General features: G+C 34.9%; 1 protein-coding gene across 2 annotated transcripts in view; it reads left to right on the top strand.

Annotated features, from left to right (window-relative positions):
• Window positions 1-13,689, top strand: part of ALCAM (activated leukocyte cell adhesion molecule) — a 278,812-nt gene that overhangs the window by 218,035 nt on the left and 47,088 nt on the right. For both annotated transcript variants that reach the window (XM_006890002.1, XM_006890003.1), the window contains 3 exons: window positions 7,905-7,969; window positions 9,538-9,625; window positions 10,112-10,294. In XM_006890002.1, the coding sequence (XP_006890064.1) occupies window positions 7,905-7,969; window positions 9,538-9,625; window positions 10,112-10,294 (336 nt within the window). The remainder of the gene's footprint in view (window positions 1-7,904; window positions 7,970-9,537; window positions 9,626-10,111; window positions 10,295-13,689) is intronic.

Here is a 13,689-nt window from a genome sequence, read left to right as displayed (position 1 = left end):
ACTTCTAAATTATGACTAACTCATAGTCTCTAAAGTTTCACTGACATTAATGTGTATGTTCTAGAATACATACTTAGGTACATAGTTTATCGGTGTATCATATGAAGTTAACATTTTTACTATGTAAAAACAACCACAATAGACAAATTCAAAGTATAAGTAGATACTTAATCTTAAACTGATGGATGTCCATTTAAAACTAAGTGCTTATATAATTACTTTCTCACTTCCGATGTTTTTTTAAATTTCTTTCTTTAAAGTATTTTATTTAAAACATTGTCCTAAAGTAATGAAATTCTTATATCTTTAGGGTAAAAAAAATTAGAAAGTTGTAGAGAAAATTTGGAGTAATTACTGCAGTCATTATGGGAAAGTTACTTTGCCTAATGATAATATATAGTTCACGTTACTGTGCAAATAGCTATGCAAATGAATGATTTGAGAAGGTCTAATTACAGTGTTTTATCTTTTAAAATTAAAATTTAAAAAGTCCCATTTAGTTACATCGTGAAATTTTAGAAATTATAGGAGAAAAAATAGATCCCAAAAGTTTTTTTAGGGTGTCTGTCTTTTTTAATTACGAAGAAGTTCTCACTTTCAACTTCCTTCTGCTTTCTGATAACTTGACAGCAACTCCAAGTTATTAAAATAAATAGAAAAGAAAGAAACCCAAAGGGCCTTCCAATTTCAGCAGGTAACAGCGGATTAAGCCAGTTTCTCTTGTAATAACTCATGCAGCTAAGTAGGACTGCCCCTTAAGTATTTATATGGACTTCAAAGCTCCTATGGGTCTATGACACAGATTCAAAGAGCACTTATACTATCAAAGGAAACCTTTGTTCTCCAGAAGAACCTTGTGAAAGCATATTACATGTTTCATTTGATTACCTTTCAGTTCAGAAGGCTGTTTCCAAAAACTATCCATTTCTCAAGCATCTTATGAATTGAAATAAGAACCTCCTTCAGTCATACCATCATCATTCAACACCCCCCCCCCCAGAAATCATGCATCATGTATTTGTCCATGGTCAATATGCTTTTCCTTTTAGTTCATTTTGGTGTTTTTAGGAAGAATAATGATGCATTGCTAAGGACAGTCTGACTAATAAAAGAGCAGTCAAAAATATATTTTCATTATAGACCATTATGTCCTAAATACAGTCAAGCATCAAGAGTGAACCACAGTAAGAAAAAATTCTATTAGTGACTCTAATGATTATATTGACATTGGCAGATTTCTTTTTTCCAATGAATATTACAGAATATAAAAAAATTAAAGAAGATAGAATCCATGGATATTAAGAATATTCCAGTTGTTCTATTTGCAAGAATCTCTTTAGAGAGTTTTGGAAATATTCTTTTTAAAAACAGCCATGTGACAATCTGATAAGGAAAATTTCGGTTGGTCTAATTCAATACAATTTGCAAGCTGTTTTGGAGTACAGAGAATTTCTATGAGTGCGAAAACAAACTCACACCCGCATACCGCCCACACCCCCTATCCACTTCTCTTTTGAATGCTGAAAACAAAGTGATTCTCAGAAACGGAATTTGCATTCCAGGCTCTAAGCCAGGGGGAATTTAAATAGACAAGTTACACATTCTCGAAAAATAGTGTTTTATACTAGAAATCGTGAGACCCTCCAAGTTTAATAAAATGAACAGCATAGCTCCTGATAAAGACCGTGTTTGCAAGAGCATATAGGGGCTTTGCCGTTATAAAAATAATGAATTTGCTTTAGGTCATTTTTGTAAAGCCAACAGCAGCTGTGACAGGGAGACTTTTCTTCTCTGCATGTATATATTGCAGTCACTTAACAGTTGCTGGGTTCATCAATCAGGTCTCTGTTTCCTTCTGGTGAATCACCTAGCAACATGCACCGCCTCCCGCAGAACAAGATGGCTCATACAGGCCAATCACAGAACAGACTGCTGCATAGGACCATCCTCATAAGCAAAGTCAAACTGTTTTTATTTAAACTAGAAGCCATAACTGAGTACTCTGTTACCTGTGATGCAGATTTGTTTGTTTAGTGTTAAGCAGTATCTCTGAAACAAGAAAGCATACCCATAAAGCAGCCCAAATATAAAGAAGTGCCACTTTGTCTCCAGTCATGGTGTTGGTTTTTGGTTTTGGTTTTTTAATTTTTTTAATTGAATGGCATCAAAATCGATCATTAATTGTGTTTAACGTACAGTCAAGGCAAATAAAATGATTCATAAGTGAGAAAAGACCTTTTAAAGTTCCCAGAGATTCACTGCAGTGCTTCTGCAAAAGGCCTGGAGGCGAGATGGGTGCCCTGGAGGACCAGAGACCCGGAGGGCCGGAGGGCCGGCTGTGGTGTAATGGAAAACTCACTGAGCTGGTCCTCAGGACACATAGCACTTTTAAATCTCCTGCTGTGTTCTGACCTTGGACAAGTCACTCCAGCAGCCTGAAACAAGATAAAAAAGAGTACTTTGATCTAAGTGGGGGTATTCTCTCCGTGTTATTAGGGTCTTTTTCAAGAGCTAATGAAGACAACACATGTACATATAGTCTGTGCTTCTCATGGTGATGGGGCGGTGTTTGCTTTAGATATCTTTCATTTTGATACAAAATTTTTAATCAGAAAGGAGCATCCCTCCTACCATAACCCTGTCAGAGTTCTTCAACTTGCATCTATAAATGATACGGGTTCTCTTTTCCAAGGGAGCAGGATGGAGAAGCAGAGCTTCATATTTTGCCAATAAGATCTTCACTGTGGAATCTTATTTAAGGCCCATTTCCCATGTCATAAGGGAAATACGCCATGATTACACAAATAATGTTTTCTTTAAAGTATCTTAAGATTTATGAGGGATTATGCTCACAAAGTGCAGAGAGAAGTACTTTTCAATCAAAATCACTGAAACATCTACCTTACATTGTTATCTTCCCATTTCAAATTGAGCTGACCTGTTTGGTTTCTGATAGTAATGTTAGCACACTGCCTGATAGAAAAGCAGTTTTACATTTGTTCCTACATCCTTACCTAGTGGAAAAAGTGAACTAGGTGCCAGAACATTTATAGATTTAGACTTAGGGAAGTTGCTGGTTTCTAGTCTCTCCAAAAGCTAATGATAATAGTATTCACTAGCCTGGGTGATAATGCTAAAGAGATACCTATTTTAATGTATTTCTTCCTGATAACTCTCTGTGTCTTTACTGCAATTTCCTTCCAGCTAATATGAAACTAAAAGTGGTAAATAAAAGATTGCTATCTCATGAGACATTTCAAGTTATATCAAATATTAAATGTAGCCTGTGATTATATATGACAAGATCTTAAATATGCTGGCAAAAACCTTATCTCTATTTGGTTTTTAAAAAGGGAAAGAGTCATGTGAGTTTTATTGTGTGTTATTGCTATAACTGTCATAAGATTATACTCTGTTAAAATTTGAAATCTGGATGTCAGTTTCCTGTCCTCAAACTTACTCTCTCCTATACAGTCAGACTTACAACGTGTTAAGATGTGAAAAAAAATATTCTGTAATTTTAAACTTCTACAGTGTGGCTCTATGATAATGTAGCACTTGGCTACTTCAATTAAACTAGTCATGTCAACATGAAAGGAAAAAAATCAATAGGTGTGGTTCTACCACTTGATAAATGTTCAATAGAAGTGATTTTAGAGAAACTTAGTTATTAATACTCAGAAGCAAGTTGTCTAAATCTGTGTCCTTGCAAATTACTTTAATAATATAAATGAATTTGTAACATTACTTTTCTTTTCAATTCTACATTTGGTTATGAATTCTTGAATCATATTAAGATAATTCATATAAAGGTTTTTTAAAACACTTTAAAATCAATATGCAATTTTGCTAAAATAGTACATGTCCTTTTTATGGTTCTCCAGATAATACCCATTTATTATTAAAATTTAATACAAGAGCAAAAATTTTAAAAAGACTAAGTTAATATAGAGGATTTGAAACAGAAATTTGAGTTAATAATAGTTTAAGAAAATTGTTGTTGTTATGTGTCGTCGAGTCGCTTGGGACTCATAGCGACCCTGTGTATAACAGCCCTAAACTCTGCTCTGTCCTGTGCCAATTGCACTGTCTCTGACACTACCATCCCGATTACCCCAGTCACTGAATCAATCCACCTCATAGAGGGCCTTCCTCTCCTGCGCTGTCCCTCCACCCTCCCATGTCCCTCTCCAAGGACCGGTCTCTTCTCACAACATGTCCAAAGTATGTTAGACGAAGCCTCAGAATCCTTGCCTCCAAGGAGCCACCCGGTTTAACTCTTCCCAGGACGAATCTGTTTTCCTAGCAGTCGATGACATTCTCAGTACTCTTCTCCAGCACCATAGCTCAAAGGCATCAATTCTCCTTCTATCCTCCTTGTTCATTGTCCAACTCTCTGATGCATGACAAGTGATTGTGAAGACCATGGCCTGTATCAAACGCACATTAGTCTCCAGAGAGACACCACTGCTCTTCAGTACTTTGGAGAGGTCCCTAACAGCAGACTTTCCCATGGCAATGCGCCTTTTAATTTCCTGGCTACTAGTGCCAAGAGTGTTGACTGTGGAGCCAAGCAAACTAAAGCTGTAAACAATCTCAATCTCTTCACTGTCCATCCTGATGCTGCCAGTAGGTCCAGTGGTGAAAAACTTTGTCTTCTTGACATTGAGCCTCAATCCATATTGGAGGCTGCAGTCCTTGACCCTCTGCAGCAGGTCCTCTTCAGTTTCAGTAAGCAGGGTTGTGTCATCTGCATAATGCAGAATGTTGATAAATCATCCACCAATCTTGACCCCACATTTCTCCTCATAGAGTCCAGCCTCCAGGATAATCTGTTCTGCATATAGGTTGTAAAGGTTTACTCACCCCAAATCCCATGTCCAAATAGAATAAGAATTGCAATTTAGAGGACTGAACTTTAAACATTTTCAAAACACGTTTCTTTAGCTTTTCTGCAATTTTATTTTATTGTGATATGAAAAAATAATTTTTGAAAATATTTATAAGACCCAAAGACTATGTAATGTTATTAATAACTATGTACATTGATTAAAAAATCACATATGTTTGGTGAGAAGAAGTGAGTATGGGCTCAACTCTTGTAATATATGACTTTAGCAGATTAAAAATGAGTACAGCATGGCAAAATTGCCCACCAACCCTTTGTATTTACAGCACAATTTTTTCATTGTTTTCAAATATCTCTTTTTACTCTGCACATAGATACTACTAAAAGAGAAGCTAAATATATTTGATGCAGTCCTATCCCAAACATACATGATATATTTGCTTTGAAAGCATGATTTAAAAAAAAAATTTGTATTGATTTGCTTACAAAATTCATATACATTGTGTTTCACACTATCTTTGATTCACATTGTGTTTTATACAATTATTCCCATTCATTGAAAACATGAATTGTAAACAGAATTCTATAAATACTTCTTAATATTATTCTATGTGTCGAGGACTCTCCTTCATAGAGTTGCTATGAGTTGCCTGCGACTTGACAGCACTTAACAACAACAGCAACAATATTATTCCAAAAATAGTAGTCTGTAATTTAGTCTATATAGAGTATTCCATTTATCAGTAATTCAGAGTGGCTATGATGGCTATTGATTTATCATAAAATGGTGATGATACATAACACATAACAGCAATAACAGTGATCATATTGAGTTTTATTAATAGATATGAGCCTTTAACTCCACACCATCTGTTTCTTAATAACCATTCTCTGTTTTCAGTTCCTTTTGTCAGCTTTAATAATTTTTCTTTAATTTTCATTTTTTAAAATGTTTTAATTTCATTTTTATTCACTGTTGTACATTTTCTTCCCCCTTCCTCAATGCACCCCTTGCTTCATATTGTTGTCATAAATATAATGTTTAATCATATATTCTTTTCAGAAATTTGTTGCCCTCATCTGATTTAATTCAGTGTTCTTTCCCCATTCTCTACCAATGCCCAGTGTCTATCTTATTTTATAACAGTATTTATCCTTTTGTGACTAAGTTATTTCACCCAGTATCCGGCTCTCCAATGTTGCGTAATATTTTATTACTTCATTTTCCAATGCTGTGTATTATTCCATTGAGTGAATATACCTTAGTTTTTATATCCATTCATTTGTTGCTGGACACTTGGGTTGCTTCCATCTCTTTTCTATGGGGAATAACACAGCAATAAGCTTGAGTGTGCATATATCTATTTGAGTTGTGGCTCTAGTTTTTTTAAGATATATTCCCAGTAGTGGAATTGCTAGGTCAAATGGTGGGTTTTTTTCCACCTTTTTAAGAAAGTGCCAGGCAGCCTTCCACTGTGGCTGTACCATTTTACATTCCCACCAGCAGTGAATACGAATCTCACCACCATCTCACTAGCATTTGTTGTTTGTTGCTCTGTTGACCTTTGCTATTGTTGCTTGGTCTTTCCATTTCTTTTTTTTTTTTTTTTTGTCTTTCCGTTTCTTAAAACCCAGTTAATCAAGTGTCAATTCTTGATTGTGTAAAGGTGATTTTATTGTGGTTTGCTATATTTCAATTTAGCGATACATTTTTAAGCTATTTATCTTTATTTTATTTATAGCATATGTATTTGGAAACTAGAAAATCACCTTTGTAAAAATTGTTTTAAGAATTGTGCTTCTAGAATGAATAGCAGATAGGTCCCCTTATACTTAAAAATGCACAAATTCATCACATAATGGATTTGTTATTATTCATTATTCTAATTTCTAACATAAAACATAATTGTTGTTGATGGGGAAGCTAATCATAGATGTTAACTTGAAGAAAGTTGTCTTTTTTTCTTCTTCTTCTTCAGTCGTGATGGTCTTCATTTTGTTGATCCAAAGATATTTTCTTTATCACTAATAGCTCAGTAGATAACATTGAATTGAGTAATAATTATGCAGAAGCCAATTCCACTTTACTTGATAAGCAAAATTAGAGGTAGTTGATATGCAATGAGACTATAAAACAAAGAATAGGATGTTTAGGTTGTTTTTAATTTCTTTCTATAAGCATAGATACAATCTGCTCCATGAGGCTTATAAACATGAATAGCAGTGAGCCAGTGTACATTTTCTATACGTTCATTTTTGGAACAAATGAAAAAATGTAAAATCTATGGATGACAAAAACTAGAAACTGATGTTCATTTTAAGTCATACGCTGCTGCCACAATTTTTAATATTTTTTTTCTTTGAAGTCTCTATTAAAATTTATGCTTATGTTTTATATTAAACTTATTTCTTTCCACCCTTCCTCAGATTCCAAATAGCAAATATTTTTCATAGTTGTAGCTTCCTAACATGACTTAAATAATACATTTTGGACCTGAGCTTCTATATCTATTAATAGATTTCTAGTTCCCATATATTTAGATTCGTGATACACTTCATTGTGCTTGGAAAGGTCTTAAAAAAATTTGCAAATAAAGTGGAAAACAAATCATAGATTTCTTTCCAGATATTCTAACTTAATATTCCTAGTAGAGCTCAGAAACCTTTATTTTAAACAAGTTTCCTGGTGATTCTAATCCATGAACATTGTAACTTTTACCTAATGAGTTGGTAGAAAGTGCACATGGTAATCAATTGGAGATAAAATTAACTTCTCTTTCACTATAAAATCTATGTTTCCTACTTACAAGGTATTGAGTATGCGTCACAATTTCAAAGAGTTATATGCCTGAAATCAATGTTTAAAATAATAAAGAGAATAGTTAGAAAGGGTAGAATGACCAAATTTATTAATTATGGATATATGAGAAATCTACTCATTATTTTGTTGTTTCTTTTTCTGCTTTGGGTAAATATATTATTGTGTTATAGATTGAATTGCTCACAACTTCCTCTTCCATATATATTCTTAGAATTTTTTTCTACTTAACTTTAGAACAACCCTCTAAGCCTGAAATTATAAGCAAAACACCATTTCTGGAAACAGAGCAACTAAAACAGGTAAGAACCATTTTGTTGTTTCTTGGTTGGTTTTGTTTGTGGGTTTTGGTTTTATTTTAAGTACCTTTACTTAGTCTGCTATTAAGTGTCTTTGTGTGGCCACAGATGCCATAACAAATGGGCTACATACACGTCATCTGGAAAAAAATGAGTACTTTTCAGTTTCCATTCAGAAAATATTCACAAGGTACAGCTTAGACAGGAAAGTAGAGTTCATCCTGAAGGGAGAAGAGGGAGAAGTAAGTAAAAAAAAAAAACTTAAGTATTTCTTGTTTGAGTGAATTGAGTGTTTAATGGAGTCATGAAAGATGAGTTGATTTTATCCAGGTAATTGTCAACATGGGTTTTTCAGAAACATCAAATAATATGTGAGAATTACAAGTTTGTTGAAAATTCTTGTGGTAAACACAGTGGGGATGGTCAAGAAAATACAGATGATATTAATTTGAGGAAATATAAAAAGGCCAGATCATGACAAGTTTCAGATGCTGTGCTGGAGTTTGGAATATTGAATTAATAGAGTAGGACGTTCACAACTGAAAATTCACATTAAGAGAGGGTTAAAAAGAAAATAAAGAGAGGGATCAAAAGGGTCAGGGGAGGCAGAAATTGTCTATATGAACATGTTACATATATCAATTGACTAAAATAAATTTCTTTTCACTCATTTAAACACCCAAATTTTTGTTTATTTTGGGAGAAAATATTTAATAATATAATATTAGATGTTACAGCATAGTATTATAACAGTAAATATTAACAGAGATTGACACATAACTAGAACGGGCTTGAACATATAAGAATTATTAGATTGGCACAGGATAGGGCAAGGTGCAGATCAACTGTTCATAGGGTTTCTGTGAGTCATAGTCCACATGATGGCACCTAGCAGCAACAAGTAATATTTAAGTTAAAATGTTTCTGAAGCAAGTAGTAGCATTATATTGTTGCTGTTGTTGTTAGGTACCTTTGGCATAGAACCTACTCATAGGTGACCCTCTAGTGAGTTCTCCGACAATAAATCACATGGGAGGAGATTACACTCTTTTCTCCCATGAAGTAGCTGGCAGATTCAAACTACATGCCTTTGGGTTAGAAGCTCAACTGCTTGCCCAGTAAGCTACCAGAACTTCCTAGAGAATATAGATGACTGTAAAATTATATAAAATGAAAGACATAGAATCAAATTTGGAAAGGCAGCCCAATTTTTAGCACTGCTATTATTCTTCAATGCACTAGTATTGAATCCTAAAAATAGTCCATGTTAATTCATTTATGCCTTTTTGGAAATGTTAAAAATAACTTGGTAATACTGCTAAATGAATTTGATTTATTAATAGTGACAAGATTGATTATACATTTAAACCTGTGCAAGGCCTTATTTGTAAGTGTATACATTTATTCTTATATAAGAGATCCCTTATTCATTCTATCCTTAATCAAAACTTGCAGAAGCAATGGATCAAGAAACTTGTGTGATAACCCAGAATTCCCTGAGGAGTCTGTAGTGCACAAATTCATGACCATTGATTGAAATAAAGTAGTTGCATTCCATTTTTATTTTGCAGCTGGGTGACTGTATTTCAAAGGATAGTTACCCATATGGTAACCTCACATGGTACAGGAATGGAAAAGTGCTGCAACACCTTGAAGGAGGTAAGTATAAATTGGAAAATAAAATCATATGATGTGTTTTTACTTTCTCATGTCTAGCTGTCCCTTAGTATCTAAAGTCTCTTGTATCCAATGCTGTGCCCTCTCTTGACTGTATGCTTTATAGACGTTGGAATTAAATGATTTTAAAAAAATACAATCTTAGCCCTTGCACAGAATAAAAAACAGAGAAAATTATTTTTGCACATGGAATGTTCTAGAAATTAATTAAGGTGAGTGGCAAGTGGAATTCTAAGATTCTATTTATGTCCTTGCTTCTGATCCATACTTTTGAAAAGACATTCTGTCATACAGGATGTCAATTTTCCCTCTTAGAAAATATAGTTAGAAGGACAGAACCACTTTTCAATGATGTTATGATGTTTAAGAATTGTTTTCCATTGAAAGATTCTATCATTAATGGGCTATTGTTTGGGGGTTTTGTGTTGTGTTTGTTTGTTGGGTTTTTTTGTTTTTCATTTTTCTTAGAGGTGAACATAAATTTTAATAAGCAAATGGACCCAGTAACTCAGCTCTTTACCATGAGTTCATCACTGGAATACAAGGCGACCAAAGCTGACGTACAAATGCCATTCACCTGCTCCGTGACGTATTATGGACCATCTGGCGAGAATACTGTATATTCAGAACAAGCAATCTTTGATATTTACTGTAAGTTGCTCAATATATACATTCAGTATCCAATTATAACTTATTAGAAACATTATGTAAGTGCTATTAATGTTTTAAATTGCATTTCAAGTGCTTCTTTGAATTTCATTCCAAATCTCCACCCAAGTGCAAGACACTCATGTAATATCTTTTGTCTTGGAAAATATCTAACGTGAAAGTTTACCCCCCGATTTATGATATGTTATACTCCCTATTTTATAGCATATGACCCTCGTTTCTCCATTTTGCAACACACAATAAATTTCCTATATATCTCTGTCTTGGGTAGATTTCTTCTGGCAGTCCTCAGCTTTTTTACACTATCATGAATTTTGTAGAGACTACATGGTGGGCAAATTGCAGATTAGTACAGCTTTCTAGATAAGGATTTCCATGTTAATAAAAATATGAGGATTTCCCTTTAAATAAATATTTTAAATAATTGGATTAATTGTAACTTAAATAGGATGTTCTATTCTAAAATACTTTTATCAGTTTTATCACACATTTGATATACAGCCTATTCTAGTACAAAGGCTCCTAAGTCCGCGTGACTTTGCCTGTGATCACTTGATTTAACAGCAATTTTTTAAATTTTATTTTGTACTGCTTTATTACAAAGTTGGAATACATTGTTTTTCATACCAGATCTTTCCCATTTCCTTCACACACATCCCCACCACCAAATTGTGAGGCCTTACTTATGATTCCCACTTCCCCCCAGCCAGAAGGGTGATGAAGAACATTATTTTATTGTGGAACAAATGAGATTCAGAATTAGCTTGCCCTAATTGAGGTTTAGAGAGCTCTGGCAACTGTGCTGCCAACCTGAAGGCATGTAGTTCAAATCCACCAGCTGTTCCGTGAGAGAAAGATGTGCAAGTCCTCCTGTGCTATTTCCTGCCTCTGAAAACCAGCTAGAGGATCCACTAAGAGTTAGTTCTGACTGGATGACATACAACAGTTTAGGAATAGGGAGCTCTGGTGACCTTGTAGACAGGGAGTTGGGGTGTGAACTGAAGAACAAGCTGTTCAACTCCACTAAGTGCTGTTCCACAGGAAAAAAAAAAAAAGAACAATCTCCTGTGAGATTTATAGCCTCTGAATACATGCAAGAGGGTCATCTCAAATGCACATAACAACAACAATTTAGGATAAAAATTCTTTTCTCCAGTGCTGTTAGGCAAGCAACAAGATAATTGAGTAAATTAAGTAAAGGCTCTAGTATTCAGTTGTTAACTATTGTGTTTTCAGAAATGTAATTTAACCACTCTAAGACTCAGTTACTAACTTGAGATGGAAAAAGTATTAACAGAATACTCTCTACTTAGTAGTGTTGCTACAGAGATTAAATGAAATAATAAATCTGAAATAACATGCTACATTATCCATTATAAATGCACATTGTTAAGCACGATGGTCATTCGTTCAACCTAGGGATATAGTAGGTAGCATGGAAACATGATCAAGATGAAAGGCTATAATATTACATATTACTATGTTAACATACATCTAAAAATAGATTTTGAGGGAAAATAAAATAATTTAAGGACAAATACGGTATAAGATCATTATTGTAGAAATAGAAAGATAACTACTAAAACATGTATGAGGATCCAAAGTGGGGAAGGTAGGAGTAGAGGGTGATGATACTTGGGTAGGGAGTAGTCATAGGGTCGCACAATTTGATGGGTAGAGGGAGAGAAAGGTAAAGGAAATGAGAAAGATCTGCTGTGAAAAACTGTATACTGACTTTGTAAACAAACCAGTGTAAAGCAAAAAATTTATTTTAAACGTTAGTAACAAAAACTGAGAGATTGATTTAAGAATGAATAAAATGTACCTGGGTGTCAAGTGTGGGAAGTTAGAGAGGGTAGTGAAATCCTTGGATAGATAAAAGGAAGTGATTTTACCATAAAACACAACTTTTATATTTTTGTCATGACAGGAGTTCAGAATGAAGGCTGCATAGTGGAGTGGACTTGGGGGGAGGGATTGTATAACAATGAAAGAATTTTCCTTTTATTTTTCAAAAAGAAGAGCAAACTGCGGGGAGAGGGGTGGGCAGGGAGAAAAGTGCAACAATGAATGAATGGAATGCAAAGTCTCTATACATTTTAATTAAAATTAATTTTAAAAAACACACCTTTTAGAACACACAGGACACATTTATATGGTTTCTATAAAACATCATATATAATACTAGACTTTATGGTGAAAACACCAGAGAGTTTCAAGCTCAGTGTTCAAAGAGTTCATTATTCTCAATAGAAAAATAAGACATTTGCATCAGAAAAACATTATCAGTGCAGGCCTCTAAGTGGTAAATGCTACCAGAAGTCCATAAAATCCCCTGAAAGCTCAGGGATAGTGGTTCTTAAACCTCAGTGTATGTCAGAATTACCTGGAAGTGTTGTGAAAAACAGATCTGGACCCTGCCCAGAGTTTCTAGTTCACTGTTATGGGAAAAGGGCCCAGCACTTTGCTTCTTTAATAAATTTCTGCTGATATTCTGGTAAGAGAATTACACTTGGAGAACCACCATAGGAGTTAGAACAAAGCAGAGAAGGAGGGTGCTAAATGGAGAAGAGCACGTTGCAGAAAAAGAAATGTGATGAATATATCTTGAGAGCTTTGGAAAAGCAACCCTAGGCCAGTCCTTCTTTGACATAACTAATCAGTACAATTGTTGTTGTTGTTAAGTGCCATCGAGTCGCAGGTGACTCATAGCGACCCTATGAAGGAGAGTCCTCAACACTTGGGTGCCTTTCATCCTCTCTCCATGTTAGTAGGGTTTCCGGAGGCAAGCTATGACGGAAGTGGATGCCACTCCTCCTTCCAATATATCAGTACAATAGTCTAATATATTCTAGCTCTTTAAGTTATGCATGTATTTGATTTGTGCCAAATGATCTTGCCTAAATTTATACCATTATTTTTCTCTGTCTATTTCTGAAATAATTTCTTAACCAATATTCTTCCTACCTGTTTATCTCACTCTACTCAAATTATGAGAACAGTTCAAATAGGATAACAATGCTATATTTAACTTTAAGATCTCAGAAATTGAGTAATCCTGAAGGGGCAGCGTGAGTAGGTAGGCTTTCGGTTGAGGGGCTCGGTTTCTCGTTTTGCCCTTCCTTTGGAGGACTGGGATAGAACCCTTACCCCGGGCCGAGCCAGGCTGCGGTGCCCTGAGCGGCAGCCTCGCAAGAGTGTTGTGCTCGCCCGCCGGACCCACAGGGAAACTCGGGACCTTCCAGAGTTTCACATCGACTCCCGCTCCTCGCAGATTTTCGTCCCCACCATGGCTGAGCTGATCCAGAAAAAACTACAAGGGGAAGTGGAAAAGTATCAACAGCTGCAAAAGGATTTAAGTAAGTCCATGTCAGGGC

This window comes from Elephantulus edwardii, unplaced genomic scaffold, assembly GCF_000299155.1.
Source record: "Elephantulus edwardii isolate Elephantulus edwardi_28Jun2011 unplaced genomic scaffold, EleEdw1.0 scaffold00085, whole genome shotgun sequence".
NCBI lineage: Eukaryota > Metazoa > Chordata > Mammalia > Macroscelidea > Macroscelididae > Elephantulus > Elephantulus edwardii.
Note: the sequence above shows the minus strand (reverse complement) of the source record. Positions and strands in the feature narration are given on the sequence as shown.